At 37.3% G+C, this 25,335-nt stretch overlaps 1 protein-coding gene and 1 long non-coding RNA gene across 2 annotated transcripts; both read right to left on the bottom strand.

Annotated features, from left to right (window-relative positions):
• Window positions 1–4,142: 4,142 nt before the first annotated feature.
• LOC311090960 lies at window positions 4,143–13,863 on the bottom strand. The gene is made up of 3 exons (XR_014607979.1): window positions 13,704–13,863; window positions 4,946–5,018; window positions 4,143–4,702 (listed from the first exon to the last, which is right to left on the bottom strand). It is a non-coding gene; the product is annotated as an uncharacterized lncRNA (long non-coding RNA).
• Window positions 13,864–18,203: 4,340 nt separating this feature from the next.
• On the bottom strand, window positions 18,204–24,816 carry dhx58 (DEXH (Asp-Glu-X-His) box polypeptide 58). The gene is made up of 12 exons (XM_084134592.1): window positions 24,692–24,816; window positions 23,958–24,131; window positions 23,650–23,854; window positions 22,852–23,042; window positions 22,244–22,357; window positions 22,004–22,136; window positions 21,719–21,904; window positions 20,748–20,995; window positions 20,264–20,575; window positions 19,975–20,165; window positions 19,401–19,494; window positions 18,204–19,273 (listed from the first exon to the last, which is right to left on the bottom strand). The coding sequence occupies exons 2-12, from the start codon at window positions 24,129–24,131 to the stop codon at window positions 19,085–19,087; spliced, it is 2,037 nt and encodes a 678-aa protein (XP_083990718.1). The 5' UTR covers window positions 24,692–24,816; the 3' UTR covers window positions 18,204–19,084.
• Between the last annotated feature and the right edge of the window lie 519 nt (window positions 24,817–25,335).

Below are 25,335 nucleotides of genomic sequence, written 5' to 3'. Positions count from 1 at the left end.
CAATAAACCATTAAGGTGTACAGAGTGTAATCGAAAGACCCTGGTCACCTTCACACCCCAATGAACGTCTCATGAATGAATACACAGGTCCTGTTCAGCCGCAGTTATCGCTTTCAACAATTGCATCATTTCTTTGATCAGCAAGATATGAGGTGCAATGCGTGTCAAAACGGTATGAAAATAAATCAATATTGTGATAATGGCATCAGTGTTTTTTAAAAACACAAAGTAATCGCTCACTCTCTCATGTATTTTTATTCCCTGAAATGCACTATATTATTTCTCAACTGATTTATCATTCAGGTTACTAATAGAACAAAGGTCACCCATCCTCAATTCCAAGGACCCTCTATGATCACTGTGGCCATTTTAAATAGGCTATATAATGATTCATTAATTCAGTCCACAATTACATAATAATACATGCTTTTTGTTCCTTACAATGCTACCAAAACATCCACACACACATCAACATATACTGAATATAAATTGTAGACCCCTTTAGTTTTCTATACTCAGTGTTATACATGAAATGTGAAGGAGTGAGTCATTGTTGAGTGCTGATATGAGTGTAGGAGGGAGTAGAAAGAACAATTTAAATCCACAAACACACACACACAAACAAACAAACAAACGCACACACACACACACGCACTCACGCACACACACACACACACACACACACACACACACACACACACACACACACACACACACACACACACACACACACACACACACACACACACACACTCCAACCAATTACATATTACATTCTTTCTCAAGCTTTATATTCATTGTTGCTCAAATTCATTCAGGTGGTCTGCCTTGATATGAGTATAGAATTAATCATTTAGAATCATTATGCCTTTTTGTTTAAACTTGCTTCTTTAATAATGGATTTCCTTTAAATATTATTTGTCTGGGTAAAGAATGAATGTAAAAATGAGATTTTTATATATACACTTAAATAATATAAAAAAATAAAATAAAAAAAGTTTATTAAAAATAAAAGATTGAGTACACTTCAACAAACTAATATAACAGAATATGGCACAAAAATAATCTCGATTATCTTGTTTATATAATCGTTGGAGGCCAAAATTGGATCACACTGTATATTAGGTGTCTTTAACCACTATGTACTTACATCAATAAATAAGTACAATATACTTCTTGTGTTCATATTGGATTGCAAAACACTTTCTCTGCTATTGAGGTGGGATCCGGGTAAGGGGTAAGGTTAGGGTGTAAGGGATCAATAGTGTAATTATAGAAATTAATTACAGATGTAATTACATACAGGTATTTAAAAAATATAGTACAATATAAAAACATGTATGTACACAACTGAATTACAAAGTGAATTTTAACTAATTATTAATTGAAATGTTAGAACATAGTAGTTAAAGTAACCTATGTAAAAAGTATAGGACCCAAAATATTGTAACTGAAAATAAAAATGTATTAATGGTCAAGTTGTCCATGTTGATACTGACATCTCTTTAGGGTGATTATAAGTGAAGCTTCTGAAAGATGTGATGGTGGAGAGAGGCTCTTAAAATGACCCAGACCAGAGGAGAGAGGCTGAATGTCACCCAGTGATGATTCGCCTTTAGCGAGATACTCAAATGATAAGAGTCCTTGACTAGAGGCGCAGCTGAATGGCTTTACCTAATCCACCCACACAAAAGCACATTTGAACTTTACAGCACATCAACAGAAAACAAACGGACACTTACATGCACACAGATATTCACACTGTTTACATATAATGGACATACATGCACAAACCCATTTAGGGCCTACATTTCACTGAAAATACATGCACTCACAGTTGCATCAACAAACACAAATCTTTTTCTCATTGATTAATCATGTAAAGGCAGCTGAAGTATTCAAGTGATCTGAATACTGAAACTAAGTTAACTGAATACTTATGCATTTTAAATGCTACATAAACAGACAAAAACAAACAAATCGCAGGCCTATTTCTTATACTTATAATATAACTTATAGCCAACTCTTTTGTTAACTTTGCACTCAATGGCAAGCATTAGTCTGAAAAGTTTTAAAGTCAGCATGAAATATAAATTCACCCTATCTTTTTTCTAAAAAAAAGGGCTTCCTACGAGTCCGCACTTTTGGGACTTAAAGGTTGTATCAGTGATTTCAGGCCCCCCAAAAAACGATCACATTCATCTAATCTTTCCTAACGATCCACTAGCTGCCCGCCCCATAAGCATGCTGTCAAAATAACGCGTCTCTGTAGGCAGCCTAGGCTCTGAGATCTGCACACAAAAACAATTGGTTTCACCAACCACTCAAAACCCCAAAAAATAGTGTTCCAACCAATCACCGACAGGGGGAGGGTGTTGTGAGCTTTTGTGCCCGTGCACGGCCAGAGCCCGTCTACGGAGAGCCTTGGCACTCCCTATTAGCCCCATTGTATAGATCTTGGTTGCAGTTCCATTAGAATTCCACTGGAGGTGATCGCGGGCGAGTGCAGACTGAATGGGAGTCTATGGGGCTATATGGCTAAATGTGTATCTTTCACCCGATTCCTATTAGACATTCTCTGGCACGGCTGCACGCGAAGTCGGAGCTGAAGAAGAAGCTGGCTCAAAACCTCACAACACCCTCCCCCTGTCGGTGATTGGTTGGAACACTATTTGTTTTGGTTTTGAGTGGTTGGTGAAACCAACTGGGGCGGGCAGCTAGCGGATCGTTAGGAAAGATTAGATGAATGTGATAAAAAAGAAATTGGGCCTGAAATCACTGATACAACCTTTAACATCGCTTTGACAGTCGTGTAGAAGTCTGCAGCAGAGCTCGCATCAGTGCGGGCTCTGCAAAAGTGTGCATCGAGAGCGCATATCGACCGCGAAGGGGGCGCTCTCGTGCATCCTTCTGACACCTAAAATGACAAATGGGACACTATCGTGGATGCGTCCGAAACCGCATACTCACTGAGTAGGTACTTAATTTCAATAAGTACTTACTTTACGAGCGCTAAAAGAGTAGGTACTATATAGCCTGATCTCGTTAATTATGAATGCAATCCGTACATCATCCGCCATGTTGATGTTATCATGTGACGTACGACGTTATCACAAGCGCAACAGCTTAAAAGATATGAGTGACAGGTTTAACTCATCTATCTGTAAATATCTATTGATGAAACTTGCTCATTGTGGTCTTGTTGAAGAAACAGCTGCCCATTTATTTTGTGATTGTAGTAACCAATCAATTATGGGTTGATTTAAGTTCTTATATTTTTAACCCACAGTTTTATCTTTAAAGATATAACTTTTATTACGAAACCCCCAAATCGTCATCTCTTGAATATGTTGTTAATTTCTTCATTTTAAATGCAAAAATGTTCACCCACAAGCAAAAGTCGCTTAAATCGCCATTGTTTTCCTCTTTTTCTTGTTGAATTTAAACCTTGTTTCATCCCTCAGGCTTATAAATAGCAAATAAAAAATGCATTTTCTTTATGTATTATGATGAATTATTCAAAGATATTTAACCTTGTCATTCTGCTTTTTTCCCCGTGTATATAATCTTATATTATGATGTACACAAACCCATAATAATTATGTTTTCTGTTTTTTTGTCATTATGATTGTTCATTGTTGAAAGATACAACCATGGTATCTTTCCCTGATCTTTATGTAACTATAAATTCTGCAATAACAAAATGACATGAGTGACAGGTGCACTAACATCAGTAACTCGACAGCCCTACCTAGAACAGTTTCCTCAGCGTTTGTAATGTCTGTACAGGCAGCTGCGAGAAGATCTCACCTTTGGAGAAAACTTCATTTTATTCAGGGAAAATTCAAGCATCACTCCTTAAAAATTAAGATTACCCCAAAATGAATGGCATTACTAGTCCACCCCAACACTTATGCACAATAATAATGATAAATGCTGACCAATACTTAATTATATGACTTTTTTTTTTTTAACTGAAAATTATATATTTTAGTAAAACAAGCAAAATGTAATTTGTTTTGTCATATGACATAGCTATGCATGAATACACACTAGATAAATACAGTGAACACATCTCAATTTTCAGTCAAGCAATGAATTAATGCATTTTATTTACTGACAACAATAAGCATGAATAAATTAGTAAAAGATTGAAAAAAGTAACCATCACAATAAATAAATATATATACACAAGTCAACAACACATGAAACAAAGCTTTATTCAAACTTATTGTTCTAACAATCACATATTTACATGTGGTGAAACCTACATCTTACTGCCGTCTCAACACAGCGGTTCTCATTCTTCGGCTTTATTCTGATGAATCAGCTGAAAACCGTTCCTACCTTCATGGATGGGAAAGGGACATGGTGGCTATCCTTACCTTAGTGCACTGTCTGCCTCATCACCTCATACAGAGCCTGAACATAACCCTGTGAGGCTTGTCTCAACAGCAAACACTCCTGTGAGCGAAGCATATAGAGTGAACCTTTGGCATGCTGAAAACACACTGGTGCTCTATTTTCTTCACAGCCAGTGCCTTCGTGCCTGAGGTTGTTGCGTGATGCGCTGTGCTTCACAATCTGAGGCAATCAGTTCAGGTGGAGTGATGGAGGGTCTCATCCATGGCACCATTTCCAGGATTCAGCTCTGGGCTCCTCATCCTCAGTGCTCAACACCAGCCGGCAAAGATTTCAGATCCTACAAAAATGGACAAACATAATACAAAAGCAGTCATTTTAACAGCACAATGTCATGTGATTTCTGTATTAGAAGTAACAAAATTATTTTACTTTATATTTTTATTTCAGGTCCCCCACAAATGCACAGATATCAAGAATCAGAAAAGTGCTGTAATAGCTCTGTTTGAAATTACAATGATTAAAATAAACTACAACTTAAGATTTAAATAGATTTTGTCATCAATTTCTGTAATATACTCACTCAAAGCCTTTGATGGCAGCATTCCTTCATCAACCACTCTCCACCGGATAAACACACATCTGTTCAGCTGTCCCTGTAACATCCAGACAAGATTCACGTTACGTCTGTGATTTATGTGCTCAATACTACATTTACATGTTGAGGTTGTTGCTGATGTGTTAACTCACTCTTTATCCAACATAAATGTTCCTCAATTTATCAACAGTAGCCTACTAATGGACAAATAAAATAGATAACTGTTTAGTTACTTTATAGATTAGTTTATTTACCGCAGTAACAGACCGTTTATCTAATGTAAACCGTGTTGACAACAGTGAATTCTACATAATAGCACACATTCATCACTCAGGTGTCTATTTCATGTCATTATAGTCCTTCATGTTTATTGTGATCTCAAAATTCCAGCCAGTTGATAATAAGCCTACCTAGAATATCAAAATCGACTGCTGGCGGTAGATCCTTTTCCTATTCAGCACCAAATCTTTGGAACAGTCTTCCTAACATTGTCCGGGAAGCAGACACACTCTGTCAGTTCAAAGCTACTGTTAGGCTGCATAGATCAGGTCAGCCGGAACCTTGTTACATAATAAGAAGGATGGCGTCTACGCTAATATTAGTCTCTCTGTTTATCCAAGGTTTACAGCAGTCTGCCGGATCCAGGCCGTATCCAGATCTGATGAAGGACCTGCGCCTGGACACGATGACAACGCAGTCCTGAAGTGTCAACCAGTCCCTCCCCTGTGAAGGCCTCTTTCCCTTCTCTTTACCTCTCTACAGATAAAGCGTTGTCGGGATAATTCCGGTTCGCGTGGCTAAGCAGAAGCGACAAAATTCTGTATTATAAATTTTAAGGCCAGACAAGACGTTTGTTGAGGGTTGGTTTGGAGGGAAGGACTACACACATATATTCAAACGCACATACCTATAGACTGAACTCGTAATACGCATGTGCACGCCATCAGCGTTCTCACAGGTTCGCGATTTTAAAGTTTGCACAGAGAGAACTTAAGAGTTTTATGTTAAAACGGTGTCATGTTAGCGGCCCTAACAGTTAAGTTAATAACTAACGATTGTTGCGACGGAAGTGAATCAATCAAAACTAACTTTAGCCGGACAATAACTGTATTCTAGAGCTGCTATAAAGCCAAAACAATCTCTGTTACTCTAATTTCCTATTATCACTGTAAAGCTGCTTTGGAACAATCTACATTGTTAAAAGCGCTATATAAACGAAGATGACTTGACTTGACTTGACTTGACTTGACTTGACTTGACTTGACTTGGCTTGGCTTGACTTGACTTGACTTGACTTGACTTGGCTTGGCTTGACGTGACGTGATGTGCTCATCTGCAATATGTATAGAATATTTTCCTGTCAGATGTAAATAGACATTTAAAATAAGCTCCCCTTATGATGTATCCTCTCCCGTGGCCTCCTGGGATAGAAAAGTATCCATCGATGGATGCTTCAGAATCTGAGCTGAAGCAGTAAGTCATCCACGAACTTCTCGCCTACTCTTTATGAATATGATATTTCGGACATACTCCTTTCACGTACTGTTTTCTCCTACTATAAAGTAGGTAAGTAACGTTAGGCATATTCGAACGCACTATAAAGGTGATGATACACAGGGCAACTTTTTGAGCAATGTTGCTGGGCAATCTTGCTGAGCGATTGTTGCTTGGGCACTTTCCCATTGAAAATGGGCAATACATTTCTATCTGGATAATTTTTATCGTGGGCCTTGTGTCTCATCTGGTTGCCCGTTGACGGCAACATTGCCCAGCAACATTGCTCAAAAAGTTGCCCTGTGTATCATCACCTTAAGTATACGAACGTCCGAATCTCGTGAGAATTAGTATGTCACCCAGGTAATTCTCCTACTCTTTTATTGATACTAAGGATTCAGACATACTCATCTTTAAAGGTTGTATCAGCGATTTCAGGGCCAAACATGATCACATTCATCTAATCTTTCCAAACGATCCGCTAGCTGCCCGCCCCATAAGCATGCCGTCAAAAAAACACGTCTCTGTAGGCAGCCTAGGCTCTGAAATCTGCACACAAAAACAGTCGGTTTCACCAACCACTCAAAACCAAAATAAATAGTGTTCCAACCAATCACCGACAGGGGTGGGTGAATCAGCCGCCATAGGCAGCCGTGCACGAGCGCAAAACCTCACAACACCCACCCCTGTCGGTGATTGGTTGGAACACTATTTATTTTGGTTTAGAGTAAATAGTACACGATAAATAGTACACTAAATAGTACACTATTTATCGCTGATACAACCTTTAAAGTCGGGTCTCAACACACAGTCCATAAAAGATACAATACTGTTTTCCTGCTTTTTCAGGGATGCAAACCAGTGCATAAAAACATATGCTTTTAGAATTTATATCTGAATGAATCTTTTTAGAAATGTTTATATGACATGCACCAATATGGTAAATGCAATCAGTAGCTTAGCTATACCCATTCAGGCATTTAAGAACATGGACACGAGTATAATCATCTAACATTTCACCTTATTCATCCTCTTTGTAGTTTGTACACTTCAAATAAATTCCAATTCACATTTATAGCAACTTTTCACAATACATATTTACAGAAAATACATACTTTACAGAAAATGCATGTGTCTACATTACAATTTAGAGTGATCTGTTATCAGAGGTGACTGTGTCTAAGTTATATTTCAGAAATGTACAATCATACAGTTAGCCGACAATGTATAAAAAAAAGCAGTCAAAGGAAATGAGCTGGGACCTAACTGATATGATCAGTGGACCAGGGAAAACCACTTCCTTTCACATTGCTCCAATCACTGTGGCCACTCCTCACGGCTAGTGGGAAATCATGGAATAATATCAGGGTTGGATCCTCCAAGCACCCTGATTGCCAACCCATTAGGAAGTGTGCCATTGTGAGGGGCTGTCATTACCTAAACTCACCGTTAAACAACGAAACCTCCTGATCTGCACCTGCAACACATTTAACCCATTAAAATGCGTTAATGCTGAATCTGTTGCCAAAGATCCGTTTAGCACATAGCATGCATATCCTTTCTAATTATTGACCCACAGTAACGGAGCAGAACTAGATGCAATACTAACATGCACCCACGAACTAGTCATCCAAACCTAATTTCATCCCTTAATCCTCTCTCTCTATCGTTCTCTCATTCGGTGCATTTTTCATTTTCAATCCAAACGCCCCAGAAAAGCAGTAATCCTCCACCGCTCATCTGATTGAAAAGCATCAGAGGCACATTCAAGTTAATGGTTTGTTCACACAAGAAGTTACTCGGGGTCACACTTAAAATGCTGGTCAAATGAGGTGGAGCAAGTGCTTTTATGCAACAAATATATAAACGTAAAACAAACAAATCGTAAGAAAAGAGAAACTTTGGAATGGATTTAAAATATAAGCACTGAAAAAGAATTAAGATGCTATTTAAAAAATATATATAAAACAAACAAACAAAAATAAATAAATAATTAGCCTACTGTTCAAAAGCTTGGGGTCAGTTAGATTTTTTTCTAAGAAATTATTAATAGGCTACTTTTATTCAGCAAGGATGCATTAAATTAATAAAAAATGTCACAGTAAAACATTTTCTTACAAAAGATTTCTATTTCAAAATGCTGTTCATTTGAACTTTTTATTCAAATAATCATGAAATTTTTTTATCACGGTTTCCAGAAAAACATTAAGCAGTGCAACTGTTTTCAACATTTCCAAGCCGTTTGGATTCGAGAATCGATTCCAAAGGGGAATCGACTCCTCTTTAAAGGTCCCATATTGTCAAAACTGAAATTTCCTGGCTTTTTTCATGATAACAGAGGACTAGGGGCTATGAAACTACCATATAAGTTTCAAAATAGTCAATCCACAGACAAATGCACACAGCCTGCATAAAGCTGTGCCTTCTCACGAGCCGTTGTGACTTCCGTATAAATGTGATGTCAGAACTACTCGGTCACCGCCTTCAGTCACCACCCCGAGCACTGCCCACCGTCAGGAAAACTACATCATTGCACAGGCTTCTAAACAACATAAATATAAGAGAACAGTGGCTAATGTTTATTTATTCAGAAACGCCACAGCAATTTAGTTCGACATTAAACGTCTGTTCTGCACAGTTCACAAGTGGTTGCTTCGTCAATCAGGCTCAGTTCAATGCTGTTTTTTCAAAGAAGCTCCTCCTCAAAGATGCTGCAGTCCCTACAGTTCATAGTTTTACAACTTTACCTTGGGCGTCAATTGCAGCATATGTTCTCGCGTTATATGGGCATCTTTGCACATTTACCACTGTATGGAAAGCAATAGTTACATAGCTTACTGCATTCAGTGTCTGTCTGCTAACGTTACATTATAAAGCAGTTAAGTGTTTCAAAATCAGTGTATAACTAGCTATTAACGTACATATTTTGGAGATTTAAAACAAATTTGACAAAAAAAAGTCTGAGTTTGTTTACAGACAGTTTAAATTAGCGTTAACATTAAATCTATTTAAATTGATGTAATGGTAATTATAATACTCTTACAATAACGCCGAAAGTAAGGAGGTGGTTGCTTGTCTCCTGTCGTCGCCGATTCGGGGTCTGAGTCCATCTCGAACATATAAGGCCAGATAACATTTCACTCAGCAATGTCTATCATTACAGGTGTTTTATTTACCTTACTTGTAAGCATCACCAAGCCAAGGCCTAGTTACCTGTGGTTGGCCTGGCCGTGCGTCACTCAGAAAACAACAGGCCGTTGCTCATGAAAATTAATTAGAAAGGCCAAAATCGACCTGTTCTTAGCAGAGCTCCTGAGAAAGGAGCTGTAAAAATGTATTGGGATGGTTTTTGGTACTTATAACGCAAATATATATTCTTAAGGACATCAACACCTAAAATAAAACTTCAGAAAGGTGTACAATATGGGACCTTCCTTAAATCCTTAAATGAGTTTTTTTTTAAAGCACATTACTGCTGGGCTATGGGCCATTTCAGGAGCATCCATTAATTAAAATCAATCAGAGTTATTTAAATGTATCTTCATTTTACAAATAAAGCTTCAGAGAAGAATACTTTCTACATCCTTATATTCTGTGGTCACTCCGGGGCTAAGTTCCTCTGATCTTTCATTGAAAAAAAAAGCTATATAGCCTACTCCAAATCAGCATATTATGATTTCTGAAGGATCATGTGACTGAAGATGACAGAAGTTACAGTAAAAAGTGTGGTGAGGTGACCATCCCTAGTCCACTTATCACTTTTGCAATTGCAAAAATGTGCAATGTGCAAATGTTTTCCTGGCCGAGAGGGATAGCACTTTATTTTACAGGACTGTTTTGCATGTACATACATATATACATATTGTAGTAATGACACTAACTGGGTAACTAGGTACTAACCCTTACACTCAGTATTTTAGTGGGTAATTACATTGAAAGTGCACGTACTGTGAAATAAAGTGCATCCCCGAGAGGACAGATTTGCATATGGAAGCAGAACTTGGACTGCGTTGAGTTCTGTGGAGGTGTGGGTTGACCGGGGCCAGTGTGGAGTAGAGGTGGGGTGGAAGTAGGCAGCTTTGAGCCAGAAGCTACTGAGAGAAACACTGGGCTACTTGTTTAATACAAGTGTGGCCAGTTGAAATGCTCTTGCATTTCAAAACAACCACTTCTTTCTGTTTTTCAGACAGTATTTTCTATCCATCCATCTTCTCCTCAACTTCCTTCTTATGACTCCGTACAACACCAGCGCACCTTCCTTCCCCGCTTGTTTCTCACTTCTTTCCTGTCCTTTCAATGGCTTACATTGGCTAGTGAAGGTTGCCTATGCCTGCAGGGCAGTGTGCATTACTTGTCTGTGTGTGTGAAACAGAGAAAAAGCATATGTGTGTGTGTCACTCCATTTGCAGCTACATAAATAGCCATTTCCCGCCAGAGCAAACCCACTTTCCCAACATCCACCTTACACACGAGTCCCAGCACGCACACGCACACGCACACACACACACACACACACACACACACACACACACACACACACACACACACACACACACACACACACACGCTAGACTGATTGCTACAGAAAAGAAAGTTATTATAATACATTATCACAGATTCCCCAAGTCTTTCTCAGGTGATTATTGTGATACATGTATGACAGCCCCTTTAATCCATTTAACCACACAATCCACACAAACAGTAAATCAAATGTACACCTTCACAACTGCATATACACAATTTGAGAAATAAAAAGAATAGATCAGAGAGACAAAGTAGGAATTTAGAAGAAGGCAGAGGAGTTAAAGAGCTGTTGCATATTGTGTATATTCCCTCTGCAGAATATTATATGGCTGACTGAAGTGATATAAACTTTCTTTACTGAGTATTAATTCCTAATTATTAAAACAGGTAATATGATGCTAAAATCTGTCAAATTAAAAATCTCCCTTTGTTTGTTTTCCATTATCCTTCAGTTAGTAAGCTTAGCCTACTATGTTAGCATAGTGCTAATTGGTTCTTTTGATTACTTAGAACAAGCTAAATCAAAATAACCCTACTGTTTATGAGATTGAGGAAGCGGACAGGATTCTAAGTGTTTTTTTCTCAACAGTGGCTCATATTAATAACGTCAGAGCAAAGAAATGAATCAAAACATGAGGTAAGAGAGCAACGCTGTACACATTGCATCTCAGGAAAACAAAAGCACTAATAATTGTGACAAGTATTGTTTGTGCTTGATTACAGATATTTTATTGGGATAGCAACTTACTGTTTGACTGTTTATTTGTGCGTCATTATCATGTGGACTTCAAAAGTAGCATAGGCCTACACTACCATTCAAAATGTGGGTCAAGGGAAGTTTGCTCACCAAGTCTATATGTATGTGATCAAAATATAGTAAAAAGTAATATTGTGAAATATAAATGCAATTTTCAATAACCTTTCTATACATTTTAAAATGTAATTTATTTCTTTACTTTGCTCCAGTCTTCAGTGTCACATGATCCTTCAGAAAGAAGTCTAATATGCTGATTTGGTGCTCAATAAACATTTCTTTCTATTATCAATGTTGAAAACGTTGAGTTGAGGACAACACAAATAAAACAAAGGCATAAGAGTAGACGTAAATGTATTGTACACGGTCAACACTTTTTTTGGCACAAATGTAATGCCATACATTTAAAATACAAAAAAATTGTAGCATTATAAATGTCTTTATGTTTGTTGATTTTGATGGATTTAATGCATTCTTTCTGAATAAAAGTATTCATTTCTTACAGACCCATACATTTTGTTAATGCACAATGTCTCGTTGTGGACTAATAAGTTGAATTAATAAATGCTTGTTAATTTAAAGTCAATATTTGATTATCTTTGCAATTGTTCATCAAAATTTAATAACTTGCTCTGACTCTGAAACAATTTTATTTTTCGGCGGATGCCACAAAATCCATCTTATGTCATGTTTTATCCACTGGGCCATATTCTGGTATATAACAGTCACTTTTCGCTTTCCAATCAACCCCGGATGCATAAAATCAAGTCGTGTCCTATATTTTTGAGTTGTGAAGGTATTTAATGTTCAGTATATGTTCAACCAAGGTATTGTTTGAATGTGTTTGTGTAGTTTGGTTTGCATGTGTTGTCCAAACAAACTAAAGAACTGTGTGCTTTGTTTTCCAGTATTACACATTGTACTGTGCTTAGCAACCTCACTCACACACACAGTCAAAAACACACATGCTAACACACACCTGCCTGTTTGTCGAGAGCTGGCCTGCACAAAAGCCAGATAGAGGTTGATTGAACACAGCAGATGTGAAATTACCCATACCCCATTTGGGCCAATTTCCTTGTCTTTTACTGGCTGTTACTGGCTATCTGAAGAGAGTCAACACATCCATTCAGTCTCTCTTTTGCGCACACACGAATACACAATCTATGCACACTGTTCTCTCTCTTTTTTTTCAGTCTCTTCAGCATGGTAAATAAAAAAAAAATAAAAAAACAGCCCAGTCCACCTGATCATTAATACACAGCATCTTAGCAGAGAAAATAGGAGCCTATTAACTATAAAATTGGGAGAATAAAAGAAAACAAGATTGACAGGGTGTTTTTCATAGAAGCCTGAGAGAGATGGACAAAAGGAGGAGGAGGGGAGGGAGAGACAAAGACAGCAGGAGAGAAAGAAAGACTGAAGGAAAAATGGTAGACAGTGCGACTGTGCCGATAATGACAGACACACAGCACGTTGAAGAAAAATTAGTTTCTGGCATTCTTAAAGGAATAGTCAGCCTAAAAACTAATTCTGTTATTATTTATCAAAGTCATTCAATGACTTTGTTTGAGGAACAGACTAAAATTTAGGTCATTACTCAAGGAAAGTCTGTTGAGCTGTTAAAAACATAGTCAGGGAGTGGAACTCAAGAAGAATGTTCACATTTATTTTTTGCCTCTGTAAAGCAACATAGAGTTTTGAAGTCTAGATAAAGCATATTATTATTTATTTTTAATCCAAATACTGAATTAATCATTCTTTTGAGTCAGTTTTTTTTTTTTTCAATATCCCCCAAAGATCCTTTCAGTGAGCAGGGGCCAGTTGCATACACTTAGCCATTATGTTAAAGCTGCAGTCGGCAAATCTGGCAGATTGGGTCGACTTAGCCAAAATTTTGAATGTTTACAACTCTCATGCCCCTCCCCCACTACCAGCGAATCGAGGTCGTGCTCGTGCATGTATGTGTACCTGATTTTCTGTGAACGCTCAGTCTCTTCAGCATCGATCAACACCATGGACTCGGAGGTAGGCTGCCCTGGCTAATCTATCCATAGATAGCAATAACCGAGGAAATGGAAGCTTGTCAGTAGATTTTCTCTCCGCCATCACGCTTCGTGCAATCTTCAGGCGTGTCGTGTGCATGTGATATTGTAACGTGCGCGCCGCGAGGGAGGGGGGATCTGTGGCTTGTGCACGACCTGTGATTGACAGCCAGATCTCATACCCCCCTGCGCTGATTGGACCCAGTGTTGCCAGATGTACGATAATTATCGTATTTGTACGATAATTTTGACCTCTGTACGATGTACGATCAATAATGGGAAAAATCCTATAATGTACGATAATTTCAGAACTGTGTGACACTTCAAATGATGGTCGTTGTAATCATAGGTTTTCTCATTGATCTAGCTGTTGATTCTACGTCTACCGGGATAAGAACGTATAGAGAGAGGGAGCGAGAGACCTTGCGTGTGTGTGCTAGTGTGCCTCACGAAGCGCATGTAAGGACCCAACCAATCAATTGTAAGAACCGAACCCCCCCATCAAAAAAATGTTGCCGACGGCAGCTTTAAGACTGTCTTAAGATCTAGTATGACCTGCTAGCAGTAAGTCAGTCTTACTTTTCAGTATCAAATTAGACCAATGTATGTTTTTATGCAACTGACTTAAAAAACAAATTGATGACTAACTTGTAAGACTAGTCTTGGCGGTTTATGCAACTGCCAGGTCTTAAAATAAACTTCTTCTTTTTTTCTCAGTGTGAAGAACATCTGAATAACCCTGCATTCAAAAGGTTCTATGGATATTAAAGGTTGTTCATGGAAACAACTCACTGGAAAAAAATAATTTTAGTGAATTAAATTTCAGTTTTTATTCAAAAGACTTTGGGGATATGGCACATGATTCTCATGTTTGGGCTCTTCAAAGATCACTATGGTCAGGAAAAGACTTGTTAACATTATTTAAAATCATTTTGTGCTCCATGAAATAAAGGCAGAATATGGGTTTGGAACAACATGAGGGTCAGTAAGTGAAATCAACTATTCCTTTAATCACTCCACTTTTATATACCAAACTATATACAGTCTCAACATGTTAGTGTGGTGGGATGGTTATATATGGACTGAAATAACTGGGTTTACAAGCTGGACACAAAAAGCAAAGCATATGTCTCTGAATAGGTTCGCTTTTGCATGTGAGCATCAGTAATTAAAAACCATGTTTAGCTACATAGAAGGTGGAAAGCAATTTCGGAAATATAGATTTGCTTTACTAGACAAGTCCGTATTTACATGTAATTTTGTTTTACAATGCTTTTGAACTGACCACAACCATTGGGTAGGAATTTTTATAACATTTGGTTTTGATTACAGGCTCTTTGTTGGACTAAGAGGAATGTCTCTCAGTCTCTATATGTGTGCTGAGTCATTTTAAACTGACGGCAGGAGAAATATCTGGTTTTGTCTTCTTGGCGGAGTCCATTCATCCATCTCCATTCCTTCGCCATCTCTTTTGCACCTGGGTTTCTATGGACACACACACACACACACACAAACAAAGGAAGAGCTAGAGAGAGACGTACACAAACCCAAACACACCTATGAACCCTGCTGACATGATTAATCCTGTCTGATAACGTCAGACTAGAGCGCACACACACCAACAACATCTGCGCCATGCGTGCTTATGTGCATGCTGTAGTGTTGTTTATATTTCTGACCCATAGCTAGACTCTTTTTAGGGTCTTTCACCTTAACCCCCCTAAAATCTGTGGTTAAGCTGTATGATCTCTTTTCACGTTTGCTGAAAACAGCATCTGCAGTAAACTGTCTGAGTCGGCTCCCTGAACACTTGATTCTGATTGGTCGGTTGCGGCTTTCAGTGTCCAAATGTTATTGTACATTGACACTAACTGTATATTGTTGCCCCTGGCAACAATCTGTACACAGAGCTAGTTATATCACACCTCTTTCTACTCACATAATTATTACCATTTATTTACTTATGTGGTAAATAGCCATATAATAAGCAGGATAATGTGCTGTAATTATTGTCTGTTTTATTCTTACAGGGTTGATTGTGTTATAATAACCTTACACAATGGATACCTATATAAAGTTTATAATTCTGTAAGATTGGGTTCAACCAAGTCCACACCACAGCTATAATTATAATGACGCAGAGGAGCAATATTGTTGGAATCCCTTTCAGAATGATTATTCAGCCGATCAACGATTAAAACGTTGAGAGCCAATCAGAATCCACTCGACTTATAATAAACCAATCTGTCACATTATCACCACTACGCACAGATAATAACTGACTGATTATTTGACTACTAAAGTTTAAGCATGCCTAGGTGATGTATCACACACAAAAAGCAAAAATAACACATACAGACATGATAAGAAAATCAAAATGCTAAGGAAGTCAGTGTTAGCAGAAAACCGAGTGAAGGTTTGTCACATCTGTGATTGAGCTCTTCCTGTCTGTGACAGAATTTTAGCTTTGACTTTTAATGTCCTTGCTAAAGTCTGTGTAAATGAGCAGCATGTGTACGTGGATGCGTGTGATTCTGTGGGCATTGTGTGTGCGTGTGTGTTTAAATGTGTGCTGTGGGCATTGCTGAAGCACTGATCCATGCAAAACCACACTGGCACAACACTGCCCTTTATGCCAACCCCAGGCCTATGGCTCTGGCTCTCTTTTGCTTTGATTACACTGAATAAAACATTAACACAAGAATCTATCTATCTATCTATCTATCTATCTATCTATCTATCTATATAAACTAATAAATAACCCAATTTTCAGTAATTAATCGTACCTAACATTAAAATTTACTACTCCATTAGATTCTCTAAATTAATGCAGCTAAAGATATTAAGACGGTATGTTTTAAATATTTGTTTAATGGCATCATTTTACTTAGTAGGAAGCCCAGATACTGCTACTGATGTCTTTGTTAAATAATGTAATCAAAAAAAAAAAAAAAAAAAAAAATCTATATATATATATATATATATATATTTTTTTTTTTCAAATTGTTAATTAAAGAATCAAATTGTTAAAAAATAAATGTGTATAATTACCAAACACAGTAGTGGCCAAAAATGATGGCAGGAACAAACATCTTCACCCTTTATTCAAATATTTGTTAAAGATTTTTTAAGAATATTATGTGCTTGGAGACAATTGTTTTATTTGTGATAATGCAATGAAACCCCATTGTGCGGACATTTTTTTGGCCAAGCTGCCATACAAAGAAAGTATGAATGCATGCAAAAACAACAGAAACCCAATAAAATATTAATAACTAATTATGTTGTAGTTATTGTGTGCTTTTTCTTGTGAGCTTTTTGTGTTTCTATAAAAAAAAATGCCAAGTAGAAAAAACCTGTAGCTTTAGTTTGCTTGTTTTGCCAAATAATTTTGTCAGATAAATAGCCTAAAGGGATAGTTCACGCAAGACTTTCGTTCATCTTTAGAACACAAATGAAGATGTTGTTGATGAAATCTGAGAGATTTCAGTCCCTCTGTTGGGAGCTATAGTATACTGACACTTTGATGCTTCAAAAAGTTCACAAAGAGATTGTAAAACTAATCTATATGAATGAAGTGGTGTACTCCACATTTTCTGAAGAGACACGATTGCTTTATATGATGAACAGATTGAATTTAGGCTTTTATTCACATAAACATTAATCAACTCACATAGGCTATCAGTTGTGGTAAACGGAAGTTCAGGCACATTCGCTTGACATGTGAGAACAAATGAGGTGCATGTGTGTTACACAGCAGTTTTTAAATGTGAATAAATGGAATCTGTTCATCATAAAGCAATCGAGTCTCTTCAGACAATTTGGACTAATCCTAAAATGTTCTACATAATTTGACGGTTTAATCGAACAAATACTTTTTTTATATTTATATTTACACGTCAGCACAATACCTTTTATGCTGCAGTTGTCCATCACATGGCTGGTGGTTGTCAGCCTAAGGACAACAAGGCTTTTCTTTTTCTTTTGCATTTAATATATATACAGTAGGCTATAAAAAACGAACTGAGCAAAACTGACCTCCAAAATATCCAGGTAGTTTTGAACCCACGTGCAGACTATATAAGGTGGCTAGTGACTTTTACAATGACGCCACTGTCTATAGGTTTGACTCACAGTCGCGTAGAACAAACCCAAGAGTGTTCAAGTAAGGCAAATCACAGGTGCATACAGTAACCTATTAACTAAGGGGAAACTCACAATTAACAGAAAGAAAGCAAAACTGCGTGGCGCCATCTAGTGGCTGACACAAAATACGTTTGAAAATCTATCAATCTGAGATACTCCGCATCGTGAAATAAGAGCTTATCTTTAACCTTTGCTTTTGTTGTCTTCTCACGCTAACATACAGGTTCATAACAGTAAGTATCCACTTGTGAAGCAATCATAAGGACGAAAACACATCACATACAGAGCATAATTGTTTTATTTATTTTAAAAATGTATTACAGATGCAATATACAGAATCTCATGTGTTAATGTTATGTAGAAATTTAAAACTTAAAGAATATTTAAGACATATATTTCATAAGACATATATTTTCTTTTTTTGAGAAATATATTTTCTTTTTTTGAGAAACAGTTTTAAGTACTATAAACAAACCTAAACTGAGTCTATAAATGAAGGCTCAAAGTGTGTCACTTATGTTAAAAGCATCTGTTAAATGAATATATGTAGATGTTCGAGAAATCTGAAAGTGACGGTCTGAGCAGACTACTGTACTGTGCAATGAGGGTCATTAAGAGCTTGGAGTGCATTTATAGACATATTGCACAGTCATGTAAACAATAACTAATAATCATAGAGCAGCACAGTCCTGATCCCTGAGAGGGACAACAGATAAATCAATGAAAATATGTTAAAGATAAATATGCTGTCAAAACATTTAACACACACACATGCACACACCTTTCTCAGACAAAAGCAAATAAAACAAAACCCATAAATGACAAAAACTACTAAGTAAATGGTAGAATTTGAAGTACAAACATTTCAAGTTTACAAACAGCTATATTGTTTTGAACAGAGGTTCCCAACTGTATTTTGACTATCACAATCAACCACAAAAGCTTCTATGGCCCCCCCAACATCCATGAATAACCAAGATGTAATCAGAATGGATAATTTCATTTTTAAATTAAGCTGATAAATAATTTCATTTAAATAATTTTTAGGATAAACAGCAATCAATAGTTTACCAGATGAAAGCCACTGTTATAGAAATGCTCACTGCAGACAGAAAATCTGGCACAGTGAGGGTTACAGGGATCTGACTGAGTTTAGTTGTGTCAGTCGTCTAAGTCCAGGTCAGGGAAACTGCTCATGAAGTCAATAAAGTCAAACTCTGTCACCTGGAACTCAACATCCTTCCAGTACTTGCGAGTGACTTTGCCTTGAGGAGTATTCAAGAAAAAGTTCTTTATTTTCAAACAGGGGAGTATTGCCACCTTCTTGAATTTAATCTCCAATCCCCAGTCCTGAGAGAGAGAGAGAGAGAGAGAGAGAGAGAGAGAGAGAAAAGTAGGTCACTCACTATTCTGAAGAAGTTCTTCCTATGTTTATTTGGATAATACAATGTGATCTATTCTTCTTTTTTTCTTTAACCTTTTCACAGTTACTGCATCTGATAACCCGTCCAGGCTCCCAATCTTCAAAAGTCCTATCCAGAACCACTTGCCCACCAGTTCTATAATGCCTCCTACGAAATAGACAAACACAAACATGTTTGTGTATCATCATAGTAGGAATGATGTAAATGATGTTCTTTTGAACTTTCTTTTTATCAAAGAATCCTGAAAAATTGTATTACGGTTTCCACAAAAATATTAAGCAGCACAACTGTTCTGAACATTGATAATAATAATAATAAATGTTTCTTGAGCATCAAATCATTATATTAGAATGATTTCTGAAGGATCACGTGACACTAAAGAACTGAGTTATGATGCTGAAAAAAATTCAGCTTTGATCACAGGAATAAATAACATTTTAAAACATATTCAAATACAAAAATTGTAATTCATATTTTATATGATTCATATTAGCCGCTTTGGTGAGCATATGAGACTTCTCTGCAAGATTGTGTATGGTATGTCATTAAAATATTCATCACTGTTCTACATTTTCCAGAATGATTTGGTCTCTGATATTGACTGTGATGTACTGAGGACTAACTCACTTAAACTCAGGCTTGATATTGACATGGTGTGAATTCTCTATCTTTCTTATGTCTTCTCCACTGCAGACCTGAAGGAAACATCCTCTGCATTGAAGCTGAACCTGAGCAGGACTGTAGCGCTGCTTCCTCTCATCCTTCTTCCTCTCGGCTTGGATCCGAATCAGAACAGATATTTGTTGGAGCTCATGTATCTAACAAGCAGAAAGAGAAATGTTTTTTAGGCAATGAAATTGGAATACTTCGAGTTTTTCTATTATATGAAATGCAAAGCCAGGTTTAAATAGCAAACCTTGAGTCTGAACTCCCTGGGACTCATTCTCTGTACTTGTTCAATAGCTTTTGAGGTCAGACTTTCTAGATACTCATTGGTCAGTTCCCTGCGCAGTTCACGCCCACCTTCTTCAGCCACCACTGAGTAGACGCTGTTCGCAGCTCGAGCCCGCCCACTGGCCTGCTGCTGAGCGATCTCATTGGTCAACAGCCCGTAACGTACAACTAAGTTGCATTCTGGAATATCAAGTCCTTCCTCAGCCACACTGGTAGAGATGAGGAGGTTGTGGATTCCTCGTCTAAAAGATGCGATGGTACCCTTCTGTTCACACTAAGAACAAATACAAAAAACAGACACATACTGTATACCAAGTAGATAAAGTTATTAGCAGATTCAGAATTAGTCTGGATTCCCTTCTTACTAGATGTTTCTCAACTAAACACGACCAACAAATGCTTTTAGAAGATCTAGGGAAACCATTCGAGATGTTTTCTTGCTGTACCTGGGTCATGTGGGCGGCACCAGTACCCGTTCCAGTGAGAATGCCAGCAGTGATATTGACCTTCAGCAGCTCATGGTTGGTGTTCACCCAGTCATACAGACAATGTGTGCCCCTGCGCGTCTTCGAGAAGATTATACCGCGAGACGTTTTCTCTCTAAACTCATCCAGCAGCGTGAGCTGCAACTGGGCAAGTTTGGGGTTTTCATAGCGGGCATCCGAGGCCAGTTGTTTTAGCTCCACACGGTTCTCTGAGTAGGAAGAGCAGAAAAATCAGCTTCGTGATCAATAGTGCGACTCGTTGAGATTTTATCAGCTGATTGTTAGTAATGCAAATTTTGGACTTAACACAAGACAAATGAATAATGCAAATAAAGCATAGTCATGTGGAGCTTTTTTGCACCAATAATAACATTCTGGCCAATAATTATATCCATGTTATGACAGATTACCCATATAATATATTAAAATTTGATGCTATTTTATCAAAATAAATTAAAAATGAAACTAAAAACTAAAAACAATGGTTTTAAATGCTACTTGTGAATTTGGACATCACAGCATTATAACGTACAATATTAAAATAGTTATCCACTTTGAGATTTGCTAAAGATTACATTTAATAGTGTTAAATGATTAGTATTTTTTTAAGAAGTCAGTGTTAGATGACAGAAAGGTAATCAAAATGTAAAAATAGGGGAAATGAGTAGGCACAAGTAAATATACAATATCAGCAGATATATATATCCAATACTGACTTGTGCGATACAAAAAGTATAACACTAGCCCATAACCGATATGGTGCAGACATATTTTTGTCCTTTTTGAAAATTAACAGTGCCACAATTAAATACTTTCATTGTATGAAGAAAATATTTTTGGAAAATACAAGGCATAGGCCTACAGTTGAAAAAAGTAAATGTAATGCCCTTTAAGAGCATCACAATAAACTACAGCATAGTAAAAATCCACACCATCAAAAAGTCCCTGGAGAAAGAAGTCTGTTCCATCCAGCAATTTGTTTTTCCTTGAATTGTAGAACTCGTCCAGAACATTGAACGCGTCCACCATGCGAACGGTGTCGTTAATGAGAAGAGCATCGTTGTATTGCCGCAGATGCAGCGCACACTGAGCGATCAGTCTGTTCTCTTCTATTACACCTGATCCAAAAACACACCATCAAATCAAGTCTTTTTTTTTTTTTTTGTGGGGGATTTGTAATGTACAACTCAAGAGTTGTAGTTGCAATGACATCTAACCTGCTTTCTCTAGTTCCACCACATCAGCTTCATATTCCTGTGTGCCCATATCCCGCAGGCTACGGCTCACCGTTGATGGCATGAACTCGTGAATCATTGACATCATTAACTTCAAGTGGTCGCCAAATGGATCCTGTTGACACAAACAAACATACACAGATTTTGGTCATTCAAGCAGTTGTGCAGTAGAGAATGGCATTATGACTGAGGTGCAGTCTGGAAGCGAACGGAGAACAGTACCAGAGCTCTTTTTTCAACAATGTCATATTGCTTTTTGGGTCTAGGGACGACTTTCTTGAGCGCTGGTGTATAATCCTTGGTGGACACAATTACTGAATCCAGATTGGCACAGATCTGAAAATGAGAGAGAAATAGTAAGAATTATTTTATTCATTTGGTAACACTTTACAATAAGGTCTCATTTGTTAATATTAGTTAATGTGTTAAATAACATGAACAATGAGCAATATATACTTTTACAAAAAAAATTGTAACCTTTGTTAATGTTAGTTTATAAAAATGTATTAATGAAAACAGATTCAAATTTTTATGTTAAAATGTTGAGATTATCATTATTAAAGATGAATAAATGCTGTAGAAGAACAATTGAAACCTTATTGTAAAGTGACACCATTAATTCATAAAGCAAAAAAACTTCTGCTGGTTTTTGTATTAACGTGCACTAGGGTTGTACCACCATCTAATCGAATATTTACAAAATATTTGCAAAAAGCCATTTCAGAGCAAATACACAATTATCCATGTTGATGATCGTAATAAGATATAGTCATTTTAGCTGTATCTTTTGAGCTGTATCGTTCCTAATGTGCACATGTGCACACACACACCTGCAAGACATGTTCCACAGCTTTATCCAGTGACTTATTTCCTCCTGTACCAGGTGATGCTGTGAGGCCCAAAACCTGGGGCAGCTTTCCTTCGTTTCTCACTTTCTTCTCCACATAGCGGCCCATAATCTTGTTATAGACACTTTCCTTTTGCGTGTGGTGACATTCATCTATGACCAGCAGGGTGAAGTCTAAATAGAGACAATTTATTTAGAGACTATTTATTTTTGTAAGTAACAGGAAGAAAAGGAGACAAAACATTTACAGTTGTAATCGAAATTATTCAACCCCCATTGCAAATCAGGTTTATTGCCAAAATTGACAGATTTTCAGCTGTTTGCAATTAACAAATCAAACAAAAGTAATTGAAATAGCTCAAAACAACACATTTTTCAAGTGGTTTCCCCAAATTCAATTGAAAATGCAACTTTTAATGACTTCTGCAGTCTCAAAATTATTATGCAAAACAGGGGTTGTCTCAAGAACACCTGATGCTACTAATCAAGGGCCTTATTAGTTGCACTAGGTGTGCTTGAGCTAGAACACATGAAATATCTGAACTGGTTTGTTGAGTGTCACGTTTGACTGCATGTTAGAAATATGGCTAAGTCAAAACAATGAAAACTACAAAGGTTTTTTTTGATGCAGTCAAGACAAGACCTGTACAATGGGGGTGCTGTACAGCTAGGGTAATGTTCTATTGGACACAATATTCATGTAAAGAGCCACTCTTACATTTATGTACTAAAAATAGCACATAAATCATGTTGTGGTGTGTCTTACAAAATCATCTGTTACCTGTGAGATCCACGTGTTTTTCCTCCTCGGTGCTGTTCAGGGCGTTCTCCAAGATCTGAGCCGTGCAGATGACCAGGTCTGAGTCCTTGACCAGACACCCAAATAAGTCCTTGTCACCGCTGTCCCCACTGATGGCCTTTATCCTGTATCGCCTCCCAAGATAAGGGCTGAATTCTTTGTCAAAGTGCTGGTCTACCAGGTGCACCTGAGAACAAAGAAAATATCAACTCAGCATGCAAATCTAAAGAAAAAGATCCAAACAATATTATGCACAGACCCAGTGTAACTGAGCAGTGATCTGGCTTCACCTTGTTGACGAGCACTGCCACTTTGGCATTGGCTGTAGTCTCCAGGTGTTTCTTGGCAACATAAACTGCAGCACGGGTTTTCCCTCCACCGGTGGGCAGCCAGATGATGCTGTTCTCCCCCTTTAGAGCCGTCTGCACCACTTCCTCCTGGTATGATCTAAGAGTGATCTCCATCTACATTCACACACAGTCACCAAAACACAGTGGAAGCCATTTACTTTTAATCAAAAATGGTTAGTGTTTATGTACACTTTCCAATGGGGTTCTATATAGAACCCTAGGGTTCTTGACTCAATTCCATAAAGAACTCTCTGTTTAATTCCTAAAATTTTGTTACACAATAACTGACACAGTTCCTGCTGATTCGGGCACAAAAATGCATCTAGTCACGTGCTGTAAAGTTTACCAAGTAATAATTTCCCTGTTACTTTCTGGTAAAAAAAAAATCTGGATTGCAGTTATTATGGTAAATTTGTAAAAAAAAAAAAAAAAAGCAAAAAAACAAGAGAAAGTTTTAGACCTTTTGGCAACTTTCAAACATTTAAAGGTGAAATGTTACTAGTAGCTTTACCTGTAATGTTTTTGTGCTCTGTTAACTACTTGTGGTCTAATCATAAAGCTAATAATGAATATTCCATGTTAAAAATATCAAAGCTACTTCTCTGCTTATGGTTTTGTACGAGACTACAAATTAGATCAAATACATTTCTGAACATGTCAGTAGATTCACTCACCGGTGCTGATATCACTGTGGTGGCGAGAGGTCTGTGCTCCTTTGGAGAGGATAAACCTTCTTTTCTCTTTAAAACGTCCCTTTAGCCTGCTGAGCAGAAAAACGAAACCAAAAACAGAGAAAGGGCCCAGGAGGAGGAGACGAATGACATACAACAAAAGACGGGCTACATTCAATGACAGCAGGTGTCTGTAGGCTGAGAAATGAAGTATAAGAAATGAAAGAAACTTTTTAATAAGCAATAGGGTGCTTTTGTTCTTTGATTGTCTCTTGGACACCAGTAATGTGGACATCTAAAACAGAATTTGATTTGTAAATGTGAAGAGAAACACAGGCAGACGCTGCACTGAGAAAGTAATGGAGAGACCTTGATGGGGCCCCATTTTGCAGTCAGTGATGTTAGGAAATGAAAACTGAAGAAACCGTCTTTGTCATTTGCCTCTTAGTCATGCTCAGATACAAACAAACACATTATGGAAACTGAAACAATACCGTGTGGAGGTTCTAGATACTCATTGGTACTAGATACTGTATTGTAAAGGTTGAACCCCTTTAATTTATCTTTAAACACATTCACCTAAAAATCTTATTTTTCAATCAAATTTTTTATTTTTCGACTTTTTTTTTCAAATTAAGGTCAAAAAG

The sequence above is a fragment of the Abramis brama genome (assembly GCF_963993115.1).
Source record: "Abramis brama genome assembly, chromosome: 1".
NCBI classification, from domain to species: Eukaryota; Metazoa; Chordata; class Actinopteri; order Cypriniformes; family Leuciscidae; genus Abramis; species Abramis brama.
This window is presented reverse-complemented; position numbering and strand designations above follow the sequence as displayed.

Excerpts from the sequence above, each read along its gene's own strand:
- dhx58 (XM_084134592.1), bottom strand. The coding sequence starts at position 24,131 with ATGGAGATCACTCTTAGATCATACCAGGAGGAAGTGGTGCAGACGGCT. Across the intron at positions 23,855-23,957 it reads TGGCAGTGCTCGTCAACAAG|GTGCACCTGGTAGACCAGCA; the intron begins GTGAAGCCAGAT and ends CTTTGTTCTCAG. Across the intron at positions 23,043-23,649 it reads AAAACACGTGGATCTCACAG|ACTTCACCCTGCTGGTCATA; the intron begins GTAACAGATGAT and ends GTCTCTATTTAG.